This window comes from Microcebus murinus, chromosome 5 (assembly GCF_040939455.1).
Source record: "Microcebus murinus isolate Inina chromosome 5, M.murinus_Inina_mat1.0, whole genome shotgun sequence".
Taxonomy (NCBI): Eukaryota; Metazoa; Chordata; class Mammalia; order Primates; family Cheirogaleidae; genus Microcebus; species Microcebus murinus.
The window spans coordinates 1,638,021-1,656,255 of NC_134108.1; the positions used below are offsets into that span (position 1 = coordinate 1,638,021).

General features: G+C 36.3%; 1 protein-coding gene and 1 long non-coding RNA gene across 18 annotated transcripts in view; one reads left to right on the forward strand and one right to left on the reverse strand.

Annotated features, from left to right (window-relative positions):
- Positions 1-18,235, reverse strand: part of AFDN (afadin, adherens junction formation factor) — a 148,705-nt gene that overhangs the window by 98,774 nt on the left and 31,696 nt on the right. For all 17 annotated transcript variants that reach the window (XM_076002794.1, XM_076002792.1, XM_076002789.1 and 14 more), the window contains exon 2: positions 3,259-3,454. In XM_076002794.1, the coding sequence (XP_075858909.1) occupies positions 3,259-3,454 (196 nt within the window). The remainder of the gene's footprint in view (positions 1-3,258; positions 3,455-18,235) is intronic.
- LOC105877870 (uncharacterized) overlaps positions 1-18,235 on the forward strand; it is a 72,544-nt gene that overhangs the window by 32,421 nt on the left and 21,888 nt on the right. Inside the window, exon 4 of the long non-coding RNA XR_012919236.1 lies at positions 6,851-6,909. This is a non-coding gene — a long non-coding RNA (uncharacterized LOC105877870). The remainder of the gene's footprint in view (positions 1-6,850; positions 6,910-18,235) is intronic.

Genomic DNA, 18,235 nt, shown 5'->3' on the forward strand with positions numbered 1-18,235 from the left:
GGTAAACCATTTCTAGACCGTATTATTACACGTGTGATGAAAATGGATTGTTTTTGACAATTGCAAGTATTCTTCGATAACTATGAAGTGCTGAAACACAGTCCAAAACCAAATATTCATCACAAAAGACTAATGGTATCGTTTGGTGGTCCAGCGCTGGTATTACCCACTACAGCTTCATGAAACCTGGTCAATGAATTACAGTGGATGTCTATGGCAACCAACTGGATTACATAATGAGGATGCTATGCCAAAAATTTAAATTTTAAGTGAGCAATAGTTTTACTCAGAAACAAAAACTGACACCACAATGATGATGACGAGGATGAGACTGATATTACTACTGCTAACAATGTTGACAAAGACTGTTCAGGTAATTGTATGCAGGATATGCTACAATGAGGCTAGTGAAAAGAATTATTGTGTAAAGGAAGAGTCAACAGGAAGAACTTAAAAGATAAACAGACATAAAAAGGCTTTTAGTCAATATCACATATAAAACTAATGCTATCAGAATATATGAATAACAAATTTTAAATAATTATTTTATCAGCTGAAAATGAGAAATGAAAATCAAGAGTAACAAATTAGAACTAGAACATTAAGTTTGAACTCCTGCATAAACTAAAATTATCAAGTTGTTTTTGTTGCAAATTATACACTAGATCAAAATACTTCATAGAATAACTTTTAGAGAACATTATGTCTAAATCATAAAAATAAAACAAGAAGGGTGGTATATTCTAAAAGCATGTAACTGACCACTGAATGTAAACAGTCAGGATACTCTTGGTCCTACTGTACCTTTAAACATTTAAGATATCTTCTGCCTTAGCAGTTTTGTATACGTTTTTTAAAGTAGCATAAACTTTTTTGTATATTTCCAATTGAATATAAGGAATCCAATTTATATAAAGAATTCTACTATATAAAAATGATAAAAGCAGAGTTTCCCTGGTGGGGCCCAGGCTATAGCCCACTAGGGCTACAGTATCCAAACTCGCAGAGGAGATCACGGGCACTGATATGTGTTGAAATTTTCAAGGGAAACAAGGTGCATCTGCCAGACGCCGAGAGATCTCCTGGTCCAGGTGGCTCCTAGTCCACAGCAGATTGTGCAGCATTCCTGTCTGTGTCACTTCCGCACAAAGCAGGGTTTTCCACAGTGCTGTAATAAACACCAAGCACTGTCCGCAAATCAATACGGGTGAGAACATGAGGGCTCCCTGGGTCTGAGGAGCTCCGCAAGGCCCAAGAGGCACATCTGTCCCATCAGGGAGTAGTTGTGATTAAGAATAACATGTAAATGTCATTTTCTTTTAATTTTAATGTGTACTATTTTTTTAAGTATCTACCAGATTATTTTATTAGTTTTTAAATACTTACTAATCTGTCTAACTACTTAATAAAAAACTACTACATATTTCCTTTGGCCTAGTGGTGCCATTAAAAAATTACCGAGATACTAAGGGTCTGTGATCCAAAAACAATCGAGAACTGGCATGCTAGAGTTTTCCTCTAACCCAAGGCAAAGGTGAAAAAAAACATTGCTCTCAGAAAAATAGTGTGGAAGAGCATGTGAGTGGGTGGGGAAAACACCAATTCCTTTTTCTTTAAACGTGTTTATTTTGTTTTCACCCCTTACAAATAATATATTTTTGCCTTTTAATTAAAAATAAATTCAATAAAGAAAATTTAAAGGAAAAAAAGTTCTTTAAAAAAAATCAAACTCTACCGGGCACAGTGGCTCACGCCTGTAATCCTAGCACTCTGGGAGGATGAGGTGGGCGGATCACTCAAGGTCAGGAGTTCGAACAAGAGTGAGATCTCGTCTCTACTAAAAATATAAAGAAATGAATTGGCCAACTAAAAATATGTAGAAAAAATTAGCCGGACATGGTGGTGCATGCCTGTAGTCCCAGCTACTCAGGATGCTAAGGCAGAAGGATTGCTTGAGCCCAGGAGTTTGAGATTGTTGTGAGCTAGGCTAATGCCACAACATTCTAGCCTGGGCAAAAGAGTGAGACTCTGTCTCAAAAAAAAAATCAAACTCATCTGATTTTTGGCTCACAAATTACAATCTTACATAATATTCCAAAGACTTCCCTTGATGGTATTTAACCAGCCAAACAGCACAGACAAAAAAAGGGGCGGACATGACAGAGATTTTCTTCTTTTTTATAACCTAATGACAAAAACTCTAAAGTAAACAAAATACTCAGTCTCAGAAAATTCATCCAAAATTGAGAACCTTCTTATTGTCAAATTTAGTCTTGGTATTATTTAATGAAGGCGATACTCTTATAACCTTAAAAAAGTAGGGGAAAAAAACTGGCATGCCTTACATACTACCCAGGGGAAAAAAATGTTTAGTCACACCTGAAAATCCCACACATAACAAACATTTTAATCAAAGTTCAGATATACAAAGAAATCTGTACTTCTGACGTAAATAAAAATAATGTTCAAAACGGTTTGTGGACAGAAGTTAAGGGGTATTCAAATTGGGTCTGTGTTGTATGTAATCCTTTATTTGCTGCACTAATTGGAATTTGCATTTTTTTTACAGGTTATTAAACATTTCCAAAGCACCCGTAAATATTTTATAAATTTCTACATTTCTAACAGTCCAACTTAAGCTGCCATTTGATAAAGCTATACAAGATATATTCTGAAATTTCTAATGTTAATACAAGGAAAAATTACTCAATACATAAAGTTTCCTCAAGGTGCCCTAATTATTCCCAAAGAATAATGACAGTGTACTGTTTCAGAATGCAAAAATATATTAAATACCGAGACTGATGATTCATACCTGCATAATATTAAACTGGGTTACAACTGATTGTATCATAATTGTAACATTAAAACTTATACACAAGAGTTACATAAAAACATTCTCAAAAAGTAGGGAACATACTACACCATCTATGTATGTGACACCCCAATATGTGAGATACTTTAATTATGAAATGTCATGCTACTTATCTTCGGAGAAATAAGCATATGTAAAATTAATATGGTCATTCTAACTTCTAGCAAATATATGTGCCAGTGACTTTTAAGAGCACATAAAAAAGTTTATGTGCTAGACATAAAAAAGTTTTACCAGCCTGCTAACTATTCCCCCAACCCCTCTAAAAAAAGAAAGAGGGAGATGAGAAGTAAACCAGTGATGACATGATGAAAATGCCCCTGCATAAGCTGTCGAGTCACGGATCAGTCGCACCCTACCAAAGCCCGCCTGCGTGCACTGACCTCCGCTGACGTGCACTTCATAGAGGGAATACTTGGGAGAGGACAGCATCCGCATGTCAGGCCGGAATTTCTCTGCGAGAGTTTCAATCACATCTTGGGTAGTGGCAGTACTAGAGACCCGAATACATTTTGTTGCAAAGTTTCCAGCAGCTTTATCTTGAAAATAAAATCTCATCACTCCATGGAACTCCAAATCCTGAAAGAAAACAAAATGACACATTTTTGGAAAAACATTCTGAAGAGATTTACTTTTTCTAACAATAGTAAATGAAAAAGGCTATTCATCACTGTTTAAAAAATGTTTCTTTATCATAAACATCTGAGGCACAAACTAAGATACAAATTTTTAGTCGTCAAGTTTCATCTGTGACACCGGACAAGTTACTTACAATTTCTCTTTACCTCACTTGTCTCACATATGAAAGAAATAATGGCTGTAAAGCAGCTCAGTTTACCAACAGCTGACATCTACCAAGTCCTCAGCAAATGCTAGGCAGGTACACCATGACGTGCATTATTTGATTATGTCTTTATAATAGCGCGGTTAAACAGATACTATTACTAAACCCTATTTCAAGATCTGGTCATCCAAACTCAGAGTCTGAGCACCTTACTCACGGTGGTATGCGGCAGACCCAGAATGAAAGCCCAGATGCACTGGACTGCACAGTCCACGCCTATACTGCCCCTGAGGTCCCATCCAGCTCTGAGATTCTAAAGCCTAAATGAACAGAGTCTGTTAAAAGTGAGGAGGAAATGTTAGCCCCTAATCCTACCATAAATGTGAATAAATAAAAACACTTAATTTTTGCAGAATATAGTTGTAATTAATTTTCAATATGAACTACTTGCCCCAAATCAGTGAATGAAATTTAGATTTCAAAACCTTACTTCTAGAGAGGATGATACTTGAATTCCAACCATAGGTAATATCCCTCCATACACAGTCCCTGCTGTAAGGTAGGCCAAAGCCTACAACTGTGGATGCCCTTTCCCATTATTTCCTCTGAAACAGAAAAAGCACAATTCCCAACAAAATTCCAAGGAATATTTTAATTCCTAGGTCACTTTCACTGCCTCCAGCAGGATTTAAGATTTGGTTGTTCAAGTGGAGCCATCCTTGATTCTTCTTTCTGTCACCCCGCACCTCTAACCCATCAAAATACATCCAGAATCCGGCAAAATCCTGTTAAAACCCAACTGGAACATACCAGACCTTAGCTTCGCACTTTGCAATGGCTTTCATCGCTCAGAGTCAAATCATGACTGCGATGCTCAAAGTCACTCATATGTAAGCCTTTCTTTACCTTTCCCCAACCCACCAGCCTTTTCTTTTTTAATAATTATGAACTAAGAAGTACTTATTTGAGGAAAAATAGGGAAAATGGGATACAGGTTAAGTGTCCCTTATCCATTATGCTTAGGACCAGAAGCGTCTAAGATTTCAAATATTTTCGGATATTGGAATATGTGCATTACATACTTCAGCATACCCAACCTGAAAATCTGAAATCCAAAATGTTCCCTTGAGCATTTCCTTTGGGCATCATATCAACACTCAAGAAGGTTTACATGTGGGAACATATCATATTTCAGATTTTCAAGTTAGGAATATTCAACCTGTATTAGGATGGGGTTAACAACTGTATGAATTAAAACGAGAAAATGAGACAGTAACGCACACTTCTAGCCCTGAAGCTTTACTGTGCTTGCCCATACTGTCCTACAAGGCTGTATGCCCTTCCCATTCCCTGCTGTGGCAGGGAAAAATACAAAATAAAGGAGCAAGTATGTCTGAAAACAACACTGAATCATAGCTTCTGGAGTCAAGGAGGGCTATGGCTATGGGTGAGAGCTGAGAGAGCTTAAGGAGTTAGCAAAATGGGAGCTGTCTTAGAAGAAGTCCTGATACAATTTCTGGTTCTCTCGGAAATTGTAACAAAGGCCTCTGAATCTGCTCTAGGTCAAGTAGCAAACAAATTCAAGCAATCCTTTTTAAATATTGGGCTGACAGCTCTAAAACCTTTATAACTAAAAATGCATGTGAAAGATGCTCATAAACTCCGTCTGTAAATGAGAATTAGGTGCTATTAGTGACAGCCAGTGCTCATGCACTCCATGCCAAGCACTGCGCTAAACACCTTAGACGCACTGTCTCTCCCAGTTCTCCTTCACCCCCTTCTCCCCGTGTCCGCTGGATGCACCCCTCTGTAATCATTCACAAATCCTCCACTTCAGGCTCCACTCTTCCCTGTCCACTACCTCTTCCAAGAGTTCATAAAACAACTTTAGAAAACAAAAATCACTATGTAAATTTTGTTGTATAAATTTATGTTTTTGTCATGGGAGCCATATTTTTATCCCATAATTCTGATACTTTCACTACTACCACCCTGAAACCATCTTTATAAGTAAAAGTCTCAAATATTAATAGGCAAAACCACCCCTGGCTCCTCAAAAAACTCATCCTTACAGAAGTTAAAACACAAAAGCAAATTAATCTCCATGGTACTCATTCATTTTACTAACAAAGTAGATTATATCATTTGCGACAAGAATAAAAAAGGCTAGGTATATTGAAGGACCCCAAGGAACACAAAAGCACCAGTTTCCCTGATAATTGTCAACAAATAATTCCAAACTACCAGATATTAAAGAACTAAAGAAAAACAGAAGCATCATCTGTAGTTGGCAAATGTGGGAAGGAATGCCCAGTAACATCAGTAAAAACACAAAGAATCCAGAATGAATTGATAAAGAAATAGTCTACTTAATCATCTTCATGAAAATTCCTTACATATAAATTTCGCTTTTATAGAGAAAAAATGAAATTGCAAACATAAAATCTCCATAACTAATGTGGCCCAGCTATTTACATTACAGAAAAGAGAAAGGGAAGAAAAGAAACCCAAAGGAGTAAAGAGGTACAGGTGTCTTCACCAAGCAGTAGCATTCCTGTCTACAGCAAAACAAAAAAACAAAACAAAAAACAGTATTCCTGTTGATGTTGTTAAAGATACAATTCCGCAGGTTCTACCGAGCCTAAATAAAGTAGCCTATTAAAAACTACCTTTGATTCAATTTCATTTGCACTACAAAGGTGTTAATAAGTAATTTAGTTTGACACACAGGAATACTTGAATGTACCTGTTACGAGAATATCTCCTTAATAAATTAATAGATCAACATTCCGCTCAATTATTTAGCCAATCATAAGTTTGGCTGGTGTGAGTAAGTCCACAGATCTTATCAAACCTAAGAAAGTCTCATAAAACCAAGTTCCTAAACCTGAAAATTGGGTGTGTAGTGACCAAACAAGCAATAACAATTATTATCATTAGCATATATGCTGGACGAGGTACTAAAAGTTACACACTTAACTCCCCAAACTAAGAGCTAGGTACTATTACACCACCATTAAACAAAAAAGAAAAGGGGGTGGGAGGAGGAAAGGGAAAGGGGTAGGGACAGGAGGCCCAAACAGGTGCAATCCGTGGCCGCAAGTGTGCCTACATCACTGTGCTTTCTCCAGCAACAGGCACTTTGTCAGCTAAAGGGAGTTTGATACTATTTTTCTTTGACCTTACAACAGGTCCTAGAGGAAAAACTGAATGAATGAATGAATGTGAGAAAGAAGTCTCAGGCTCAGAGGTTAGTGACTAGACTATTGAATACAGGTACTCTTCCTGCTCACACTGGGCTCCAAGGCAGCTCACGCCCCTATACACGCCTGATCAAGGTCCTCGACCGTATCTACATGCATGTCCACCACACAGTGCCATGGAAAACCTGGGGGGCTGCAGCAGGACATAAACAGGTTCACATTTAACAAGATAGGTGTATCCTTAAGCAAGTTACGTAAGGTCTATGTGAACTGGAACTTCTTCACTTGTAAAACAAAAATAAGCTTGTTCTAAGCGTTAGACAAAACATACAAAGCGACTAGCACACTGCCTGGCACACAGGTGAGTGCTCAAGGGTTAGTTTCTTCCTTTACAATCTCTCCCACAAGAATAGCTTTTCTGAGATAAGGAAACCTCTTTTATTCATTATTCTAGGTCCTCCCTCTGGATCCAATGCAATGCTTTGCACATAACAATAAAAACAAATTTGAATCCTAATGTCCAGTGACAAGATCCATCTATCTCAGCTATTGTCGGTTGTTCTCAGTTGGTAAGAACCCTGAAAAACAAAACTTTAAATTCCTAATAAGCAAGGCAGGAAGATTGCCTGAGCCCAGGAGTTTGAAGTTGCTGTGAGCTAGGCTGACACCACAGCACTGTAGGCTTGACGACAGACTGAGATTCTGCCTCAAAAAATTAATTAATTAATTAATGCATAATAAACAGCCATGAAATCTCAAGAGCAAATATTCTAATATGTTGCAGCAGCCAACCCAGTTTAAATTTTACAAAGTTTTCTTTAAAAAATAAAGCACCCCTCTCTCACACCTTAGTGCTAATTATGCAAATTACCCAAGAGCAAATAATATTAAAATAAAAAGCAGTGTTGTAGGTTCTTCAATACCTAAAGTGCCTATTTGTTAGCAGCATATTTTCAGAAAAAGGTCTCTGTTTGGAAGAGGTAAGGTAATAACTGCCTATAATTACTTTATCAGTACTGTCAGCCTACAATGCTCATCACAGTAACTTAACTCAAAAGGAAGGAGCAGACAATATAACAATAACTTGTTTCCTTTCTTTATTGGTTATTTCTCCTGACAGGAAAACAAGTCACTCTGATATATAGTTACCTTGATATAAATTTTTCCCTGAGAAATATTATCACCAATGATTATTGTAACAGAAAAGAAAAACCTGGCTCGAGTCAATTTAATGACAACTCCAAAGCAAAATTATTTTATTACTTATCAGAAAGAATAAAATAAGCCAAAAAATAAAAAAGAAGGCTATGTTGTAAAATTACTAAAGAGCCAATGTAAGAAACAAAGAATTAAAGACTTAAAGACGGAGATTTTCTTTTAATATCTTTTCAATATCTCATTAAATAATTGACAATTGGCCTTCTTTCCCAAACCAGTAGAAATTCAGCAGAGCAACCCCAACCTCCTTTTGATAAAGCTAATCAGAACCATTCATTCTGATACTTAAAGAGATCAGCTATGCACAACTGACTTTTCTTGTATGTTCAGCACTTACCTGAAACCCATGTCTTACCCTGTAGCAGAACAATGCTAACTTCAAGCAGATTGTCACCACTCCAATTCCCCATGTTAGAAAAGCAGCTGAAAGACTGACCACTTTATTATGCACACCACAAACTTATTTCTAATGTTGGTGCCTCCAAAATATGCACACAAGTTAAAAAAAAAAATACAGGCATGCCTGCAACACACACTTTTACACACGAGTTGCTAGTACACAAAACTATTAGCCATTTGATCCGTTTCTGTTAAAAACAATAATAATGAACTATCGCCCAGGACATGAAAAAAAAAAAAAGAAAAACAGCAATAACATTAGATGTGAACAGTTTTAGGTGGAGGATGGTAGAAACACTTGAATATGGGTTTTTGAAATCTTACTTGTATAAACACTATTTTTTAAACACTAGTACTTCAAGAATACTTCACAAGACAGATAATATGCCTGAAAGGCCTGAAACGTTTTAAAAACAAAGGAATGACCCTAAGCTTTCATCACCAGGCTAACCCGTACTTGTCCCACTGTACTCATTCCCAAGGGATCTTTTTCCTAACCCTACCCTCGCAAACCCTATGTTTTCTATGATGACTAATTACATTACCTTATAATTTCCTGACCTCCTCAACTACAAAAGAGTTTTCTATAAGAATTCAACTTATAGAAACAGCTTTATCTTTACTCTCCATTCCTCATCTGTAAAATGGGATTACCAATAGTACAGACCTCCACGGGGCACCCACACTCTGTGAGTATGTAAATGGATATGCAACCAATTGACAGCAACTTGGCAAATGCAATCCACACCCAGGGAAAGAATTTATTTGCTCTATATCTGCACATGTGTATTTGGTCTTTATAATAAAATGACTCCATTAAATCTTTGTCTCAAAATAAAGGCATAGGCCGGGCGCGGTGGCTCACGCCTGTAATCCTAGCTCTTGGGAGGCCGAGGCGGGCGGATTGCTCAAGGTCAGGAGTTCAAAACCAGCCTGAGCAAGAGCGAGACCCCGTCTCTACTATAAATAGAAAGAAATCAATTGGCCAACTGATATATATATAAAAAATTAGCCGGGCATGGTGGCACATGCCTGTAGTCCCAGCTACCAGGGAGGCTGAGGCAGAAGGATCGCTCGAGCCCAGGAGTTTGAGGTTGCTGTGAGCTAGGCTGACGCCACGGCACTCACTCTAGCCTGGGCAACAAAGCGAGACTCTGTCTCAAAAAAATAAAAAATAAAAAAAAAAAAAATAAAGGCATAAGCTCTAACACATAGCAATGCATACAAGTGCACCGTGAACCAACCACTGTACTTTTGACATCTTGATGTTCAATCACCAACTCTGAGCGAAACCAAGTTCACTGAAAGTGGGAAGAGGTCATCTTTCAAGTGAAGAACAAAAGTTTTCTGAACTAAAATCTTATAAAACAGAGAGAAAGGATGCATGTTTGTGCAGATCTCCCTTTTTTATGAAAGCTAACAGTAATCTATCCAGTACCCAAATACCTAAACATTATAAATAAAACTCTCTTCCAGAAAACACAGCCTGCTGTGAAAACCAACAAACCAATGTATTTTTAAAGCTGCCTTGGTTATAGCTGCCAACATTATCCACTTAACAACTGTCTGCTCACAGCAGCTAAACATTTGTGGGCCATAACCCTGTCAACTTTCAAAGCAAGTTAAATCAGAGCTTTGCTGCTAGACTTCACTGGAGAGGAATCCACCCAACTCCTTAGTCAGCATTATGGGGGCAAAGGGTCAAAATTGAAGGCTTTCCCCATAGTACTCTTAACAAATTTTTACCTCTATTTTTTAATAACTACCCACACATACATATACTGGGAATTTGAAGGATGATCAATTAAAGAACATATTAAATCCACATGACAAAAGGGCAATTATCATATCTAGTCCAGAGTTACAACCAATTTTACCACACACCCTTTGGGAGTTTGGTGAAGCCTGTGAATCTGTGCTCAAAATAAACAATTTTAAATGACAAAATAAAATACAAAGGACTACATTAAAACAGTTATTAAAATATTTTAACCTGTGATAAATAAGTGCTTCTTTATTAACATATTAAACAAGATCTAGAGTAGGTTCGTACAACTCTAATTTTGAAGCGGATATTAGTATCAACTCTTAAGAAAATGCTACATTTTAGTTAGATGTTAATAAAAATTTATTTATTGAAAATAAAGATGTAATTCTTTTCTCATCCAAGTTCAAAGACCCCATGACTTCTATTTATACACTTCAAGTTAAAAACCCCTGAGACAGCTCCAGTGGCCGCAAACTCACTATCTAACCAAGCAATATATTCTGTCTTCATACAGCTCATTACCTATTAGAGAAAGTGCTACCTTTAAATGAAAGTAAAATCCATCTCACAGCTTTACCAATTGGCCTTAATTTTAACATCATCATTTATAACTAGATTCAAACCATGGCTCATCAATGACTATGTTTCCATTTATTAATGAAATGTAACGGGGCAAAAAATAGAAGACTTCTACTCAGTACAATGTACTTTGTGGGAAGGAAACGGGGCAGTACTGTCCCATGAAAGTTCAATTTCAGTTATTCCTGTGTATGCCCTGGGCTGCAAGGTAAAACGAGATTTTTTTCTTACTATGGGTCACAGTGAAACTGGTTTACATTGAGAAAAGGGTTTCTCAACCTCACCATGACTGACATTTTGGGTTGGAATTCTTTGTTGTGGGGACTGTCTGTACTGTGTGTTATGGGATATTTAGAGCTTCCCTGGCTCTAAACAGCATCCAGACAGTTGCATATGGCCCTGGGGGGTAAACTGTCCAGTTGAGAACCGGGGATTTAGAACAAATCTAGTACTTCTTTGGAATGACATGCTAATTCTGTTTCCTACAACTGTTCTTCCTCTGAAATAATTTCAAATCCACTCACTATTATATTCACTTCTCTTCCTAACACACTCATATTCTAACATCCTACCCTGAAACAATTCTTAGAACTGATCACAGAACTCCAGGTATGGTCTGATCAGCAGTAAGTACTCTAATTCTACATACTATACCTATAATTAATACAATTTAACATTACACCAGCTTTTTGGTGAGCACCTAATATTGTTAATTCACAAGAGGTTCCAATAAAATTAAAATTCTTGAGTCATTTTCCTGTTAGTTTATCAAATAACATTTCTTTAGCTTGGTGCTAATCAGGTTTGTTAAACAGCCGCCTTTGACTACAACTAATCAACTGGTTTCTAATTCATCTAATTGTTTTAGATCCAGTCCTTAAACACAAGAATATGATGAAAGACACTGCTGAATTCCTTGACAAAGTGCAGATACATTATGACTAATGCATTTCCTTGATCCACAAAACTGGTAACCCCCCTCTTTTCCATATCCCCTGACCCCCATCCTATCTATCTCTCAATTAATCAATCTCTCTCTCATACACACACAGGAAATGATATCACTGTATTTAGGAAGCCATGCTGGTTCCTATGAATGGGATTACAAAGCTTTTCAACTCCAGTTCAGAGTTTACTCTTTGGTCTTACCATAATCATAGCAAACATTTCTATGAGTAGTCATAAGTTCAGCTTTTTACAAAGTGTAAATAACCAGGTTACACTCTGCTTTTAAAACTTTTACTGTGTAATAAACATCTTCCTAGAAAGTCACACTCTAAAAAATAGACATTAAGACATCTAAGTATAAATATATGCCATCATATATGAAACAAAAACATATATAACTTTATAAAATATATATTAATACAAAAGCTTACATATAGCTCTTTGTATCCACTCAATTTCCCTTAAACATAAAATAGGACTAATAAATATGTCTGACTAGTTAAACTAGTACTTAATTACTTGATATATAAGACATTTAAAAGACTCTTTTGGCAAATAAGCTAAATGTTTTTCTGTTTTAGCCTGGTTTGGTATTCAGCCTCAGTTATCTTTTCTGTAAAAGTGGAGATAATACCAACTTCTCCATGCCACGGTGAGAATCAAATAAGACAGTATGCACAAAAGAATCTAGCACCGCACAGCAGAGTACATATTTAATCAGTATTTGTTACTTTGTTCAAATATATGGCCACCTAGTGACCTATAGTCCTTTCTACAAAAGTAACAGAGTGAATTATCCAATTTCTAGCCAAAAACTATACTAAATTAGAGGGAGGTCAAGACTTGGATAATTACTAATTTAAGAGTGCCTAAGAGTATATGCACATGAATAATGAAAGAACTACACTTAACTGTTCTAGTTCCAAAGCCTTCCAACCATAGTGTGTATAGCAGTCCTCCTTTATCTGCACGGCATATGTTCTAAGACCCCAGTGGATGCCTGAAACCACAGATAGCACCAAACCCTATAAATATACACCATGTTTTTTTCCTATACACATATTCCCATAATAAAGTTTAATTCATAAATTAGGCACAGTAAGAATTAACAACAATAACCAATAATATTATAAAACAGAATTATAACAATGTCAGCATCACAACTCTTGCGTTTTCGGGCCATTATTAAGTAAAACAAGGATGACTGGAACACAAGCACTGTGATATCACAGCAGTTGATCTGATAACTGAGATGGCTACTAAGTGATCAATGAGCTGAGACTGGGGACAAAGGGATGATTCATGCCCCAGGTAGGACACAGCGGGGCAGCATAAGATTTCATCATGCTACTCAGAACGTCACACAATTTAAAAACTTATAAATTATTTATTTCTGGGATTTTCCATTTAATATTTTCAGACTGTGGTTGACCACCAGCAACTGTAATGGTGGAAAGTGAAACCACAGACAAAGGGAGAATAACATACTATGATTTATTATTTCTCAAAAAAGTAATGAAGCATCACATGTGAGTACCATGGAATGGGCTTGTAAAAGCTGACAAAATGCTTAAAGCAGAAATTGACCCTAAAAGTTTTGTACTATCCACCGCCATCTCTAGAAATTCTCAGATGAGTATTTAAATAAAATGGTACTAGCCTTTGTCCAAATATTAAGGTCACTATTTGGTACAGCTAAGTGACTGACTGAGTCTGAAATTCCTGATGCTATTCCAGAGCTGAGAAAAATCAACTATAGTTGTAAAACTGTATCTCCTTACTGTCTAGAAGAAAACATGAACGGGCTGTTCTGGTGCTCCAAAGTCAATGAATGCTAGCTAAGATGAAAATCCTCATTTTAACCACTTTGGTACGGTGCTCACTGGCCACGAAAACTTGCCCACGGCCAGCACTCATAGCCCGCACGATAGTTTGTGCTGTGCGTTGACTACGAGTCCGTTTTGCTCTTGTGTGATGAGGAAAGCTTTAAAGCACTGAAAGCTTGTTTTACTTTACAGGCAGCTTTACCTGTAATAAAAAACAGGATAGGTAACATATACATATGTTTTTATTACGTCATTTATAAATGTTCACGATTTTATTTTGATAGATGAAAAATTAGAAAAGTCAATTCAAAATTATAGTTTTATTTCATTCATATCATAAAGAAGAAATAAGGCAAGCTTTTGAATATTACGATAAATTTTATTTTTTGGTATGATAAATTTGGAAGCATGGGGCTACACATAGACTAACATTACATTGTTTACAATAGTATCTAGTACTACGCCTTTATTATTTTTTCAGCATACATCTTCTTAATGGATTTTTCCTTTTTGTTTTATCACTATTGTAAGGTGCTGGAAAATGTCTTTCTCTAAAACGCATGAGATTTTCTGATGCAGTACAAGGGTTGTATTGCCTCGATTCAGAGTACTGTTGTAGAAGTTTTGTTATTAACGCTAAAGTCGACGCTTAGCTGTGCACGTTCATCTGTGGCTATCGACTATAGCCGGCACTCGGACCAAAGTGGTTAAACAAGAAAGACTGAACTCTGAAAAGTGCAAGAATTAAGCTGAATTCACAGAGATTTAACTTCTGGTCACTAGTGCAGAGTGGGTCCTAGGAATTCATGTTGCTTCTCATTAAATAATGTTGGCCAGACTTATCACCTAGCTCTGTAAGATCAAACTCATCTTTTGATTTGTTATTTTAAGAAAGAAAACATTTCCCAACATTCAGAAGATAACAAGGCTCATTTCAACAAGTAGTTCATCTGTCTAATTAATTAGATCACTGATTTTCTATAGATTAAGGACATGAGAAACAATGTATCACAACTGTATTCATTTTCATGACAGTACAAAAAATTAATTTATGACTTCCAAGTCACTTTATTTATTTACTTTTGAGACAGGGGCTTATTCTGTCACCCCAGTTACAGTGCAGTGTCATCATCATAGCTCACTGCAACCGGAAATTCACGGGCTTAAGTGATCCTCCTGACTTAGCCTACCAAGTAGCTGGGACTACAGGATTGCCACCACACCCAGCTAATATTTCTACTTTTTGTAGAGAGGGGTTCTGGTTCTTGCTCAGGCTAGTCTCGAACTCCTGACCTCAAGCAATCCTCCTGCCTCAGCCTCCCAAAGTGCTCAGATTGCAACTGTGAGGCACCACGCCCAGCCCCATGTCACTTTAAATACTTACATAAACCATAATAACTACTTAGAACAAAATGTATCAATTATGCTCAATTTCAATGTAAAATTATAGTTATCAAGGACATTAAGATAAATGTGAAGTCAAATTATACTGAATGCCATTAAACAACCTGTTTTTCAAACTTGGATTTCTCTTATAATGTTAACAAAACCTTTTGCTTATTGTTTCTAAAAAAATCAAGTTACAAATTTAATTTATAAATTTAAGAAAATGCCAATTAAAAGTACAGTGGTTTTGTTTTGCTTTATTCCCCTAAAACTGAACGAGCTAATTAAAAAGTTTTTATTTCCTATGGGGAAAATAAATCAGCAAAAACTTCAGGGTAACCCAAAAAAATATATAAACATGGAAGGCTTTTAAAAATTATAAAATCTCTACTTAAAAAAGTCACCTGTTCAGCTTGGTGGGGTGGCTTACACAAGTAATCTTAGCACTCTGGCAAGCCAATCTGGGAGGATCACATGAGGTGGGGAGTTTGAGACCAGCCTGAGCAAGAGCAAGACCTCATCTCTGCTATAATAAAAATAGAAAATTTAGCCAAGTGCAGTGGCGTGCACCTGTAGTCCCAGCTCAAGTGGCTGAGGCAAGAGGATCCCCTGAGCCAAGAGTCTGAGGTTGCAGTGAGCTATGATGAACTATGATCGTGCCACTGCACTCCAGCCTGAGTGACAGAGCAAGACCCTGTCTCAAAAACAAAACAAAACAAAACAAAACAAAAAAACCCCACAACAATAAAAAAAAAATCCTTAGATATAAATTGAAGAAAAAGTATACAAATAGACCTTTAGATCTATTTCTAAATCTCAAATCACAGTGTGGAAAACATGGACTTCTTCCTAAGCGATGTTGGAACAACCAGATAGATAGCAAAGATGAAACTGGATCCATACATAATATTGTACACCAAGATAAATTCCACATGGTTAAAAGATGCAAAAAAGGAACCATACAAGCACAAGAATAAATGAATAAAGCCCATTATAACTTAGAACTAGAAAAAAGTTCCTAACCATGACTCAAAATCCAAAAGCAGTTAAAGAAACGTTAATAAATTTGAGTACATACAGCTTTTATGCCATACCAAAAGAGCACACAACATGTAAAGTACTAAGACAGGTACTGAGAAAAAATATCTCCAACTTGTATCACAGAAAGAAATATAATCTCTATAATAAAAAGTTCCTAAAATTTACAAAGAAAAAGCCCTAAAACTCAAAAGAAAAATGGGCAAAAACAAACAAAACCTCAGGCAATTTACAAAGCTGCAAATATGACCTTAAATACACAAAAAATGAACACCGTCACTCATGATAAAATAACTTCAAAATAATATTAAGATGCCATTTCTCAACAACTAAATTGGCAAAAATCCAGATTTGACAGCATACTTTTTTGGGGGGAAGGAAGAGAGTACATACACAAAGAACAGAATTTGGCAATATTTGGCAACACCATATATGCACACGTATTTTGACACAGCAATCCTACTTTTGTGGATCTATCCCAAAAATACACTAGCAAAAATGTGAAATGTCTAATGCAAAAGGCTATCCCCTGTGGCACTGTTTATGAAAGAGAAAGTCTGGAAATGATCCAGCAGTGGAGGACTAGTTAAACAAATTCTGGTACATTCACATAATGGAATAAAATGATGCCATTAAAAGGAATGAGGAAGCTCTTCATACTGTGATACGGTACAGTGCAAAAGGTATAGTTAAGTGAAAAAAGCAAGGAGCACGACGGTATATGTCATAGCATCTTTTATATGACGGGGCAGAAACACAAACACAGAATGCGTACTTGGATTATATCTTCAAAAAGAAACCTTCCTTGAGTGGATAAACCAAAACATAATCACGATGGAAACAAAGAAGGCAGGGAGGAAGGGATGGGTGAAATCACACCTCACCAGTGGTACGATGCACACTCTCTGGGTGACGGCACACTTACAACTTTGACTGTAACCAAAAACATTAGTACTCCCATAATATTCTGAAATATATATATAAAAAGAAATGGAAGCAAAGCTTTTCTAAATGCATTTAAGTACGTAGTTTCAGCTTTGGAACCATATAATCATTTTAAATAAAAATTAAACTTTAATAAAAGGCAACTGCAGAAAATAAAAAACAAACTGAGATGAATGAGCCTAATGATGTATCAAGCTGGCCACAATACAGCACAGAAAAAGATTTTTTTCCAAGTGATTTTAGAAACTAATTTTTGACTTCACATTCCCAGTAGACTATTCCAAGGACAGATACCTGCAAGAGAATATTAATCCTCATCCAGAAGTCCTATTATTAATAATGATATTGGTGTTATTTTGTATTAACTATACAACAGAATAAAGCCAACAATTGGGTTAATGTAGTGACAAGATTTTCAATGTAAGATTAACGAGATATAAAATCAAAAAATTAAGTGAAAACCCGTAAAGCCAATATGAATCAGAAACACCAGTACAAACATAAGGATATTTTCACCCACACAAAAAATAAATATCTCCTAGTTCTTTCTACTGAGAAGACCTTGAAGCAAAATACAACCTGTAAAAGAAAATAAGCATTTCTAGCACCTAGACTGTGGTCTCTTAAATACCATCCTCCACTAAAAGAAATCAGAGCTACTTGGAGAAATAGCTTAATTCAAGTCTAGGTCAGAAAATGTACAAGATAAGTTTGGGACATCTTGTTATGCCAGAAAACAATAAAAGTTCTCAAAGACTAACTGGTTCATGTCAAAATAATTCTCTAGCCAACCAAAAGGTACAGCTGGCCAAATGTGGGACAACCTGAATACCAACAAGAATAATGACTGAAACCGACTGAAACACAGAACACATAAAAATCTGCAAGTTCATAACGATATGAAAGAAAACTAAAAAGCCAAAAAACAAAATCAAAGTCACTGTCAGCAGGAAGGTAACTAGAGCTCCAACTCTTTACTCTAAAAATAAACAAAGTAAAAGAATTCAGAATTTATTCTGCTTTCTATAGCTTGGATGATGAGGAATATTTATTTCTACATGAAAAATTCCAGGCAATAAATGTAAAAGAAATGACAGAATTAGAAAAATCTCCATTTTGTAGCCCCTAAATAATTTAGGCAAAGATCCTTACTGATAACACTATGAGATAAAAGTTGATAAGGAACTTGACAGTAGAGGGAATGTCAGTTTGCCCTCCTCATAGGATTCAACATAAAATACACAGCACTATTTATAAAGCCTTGTC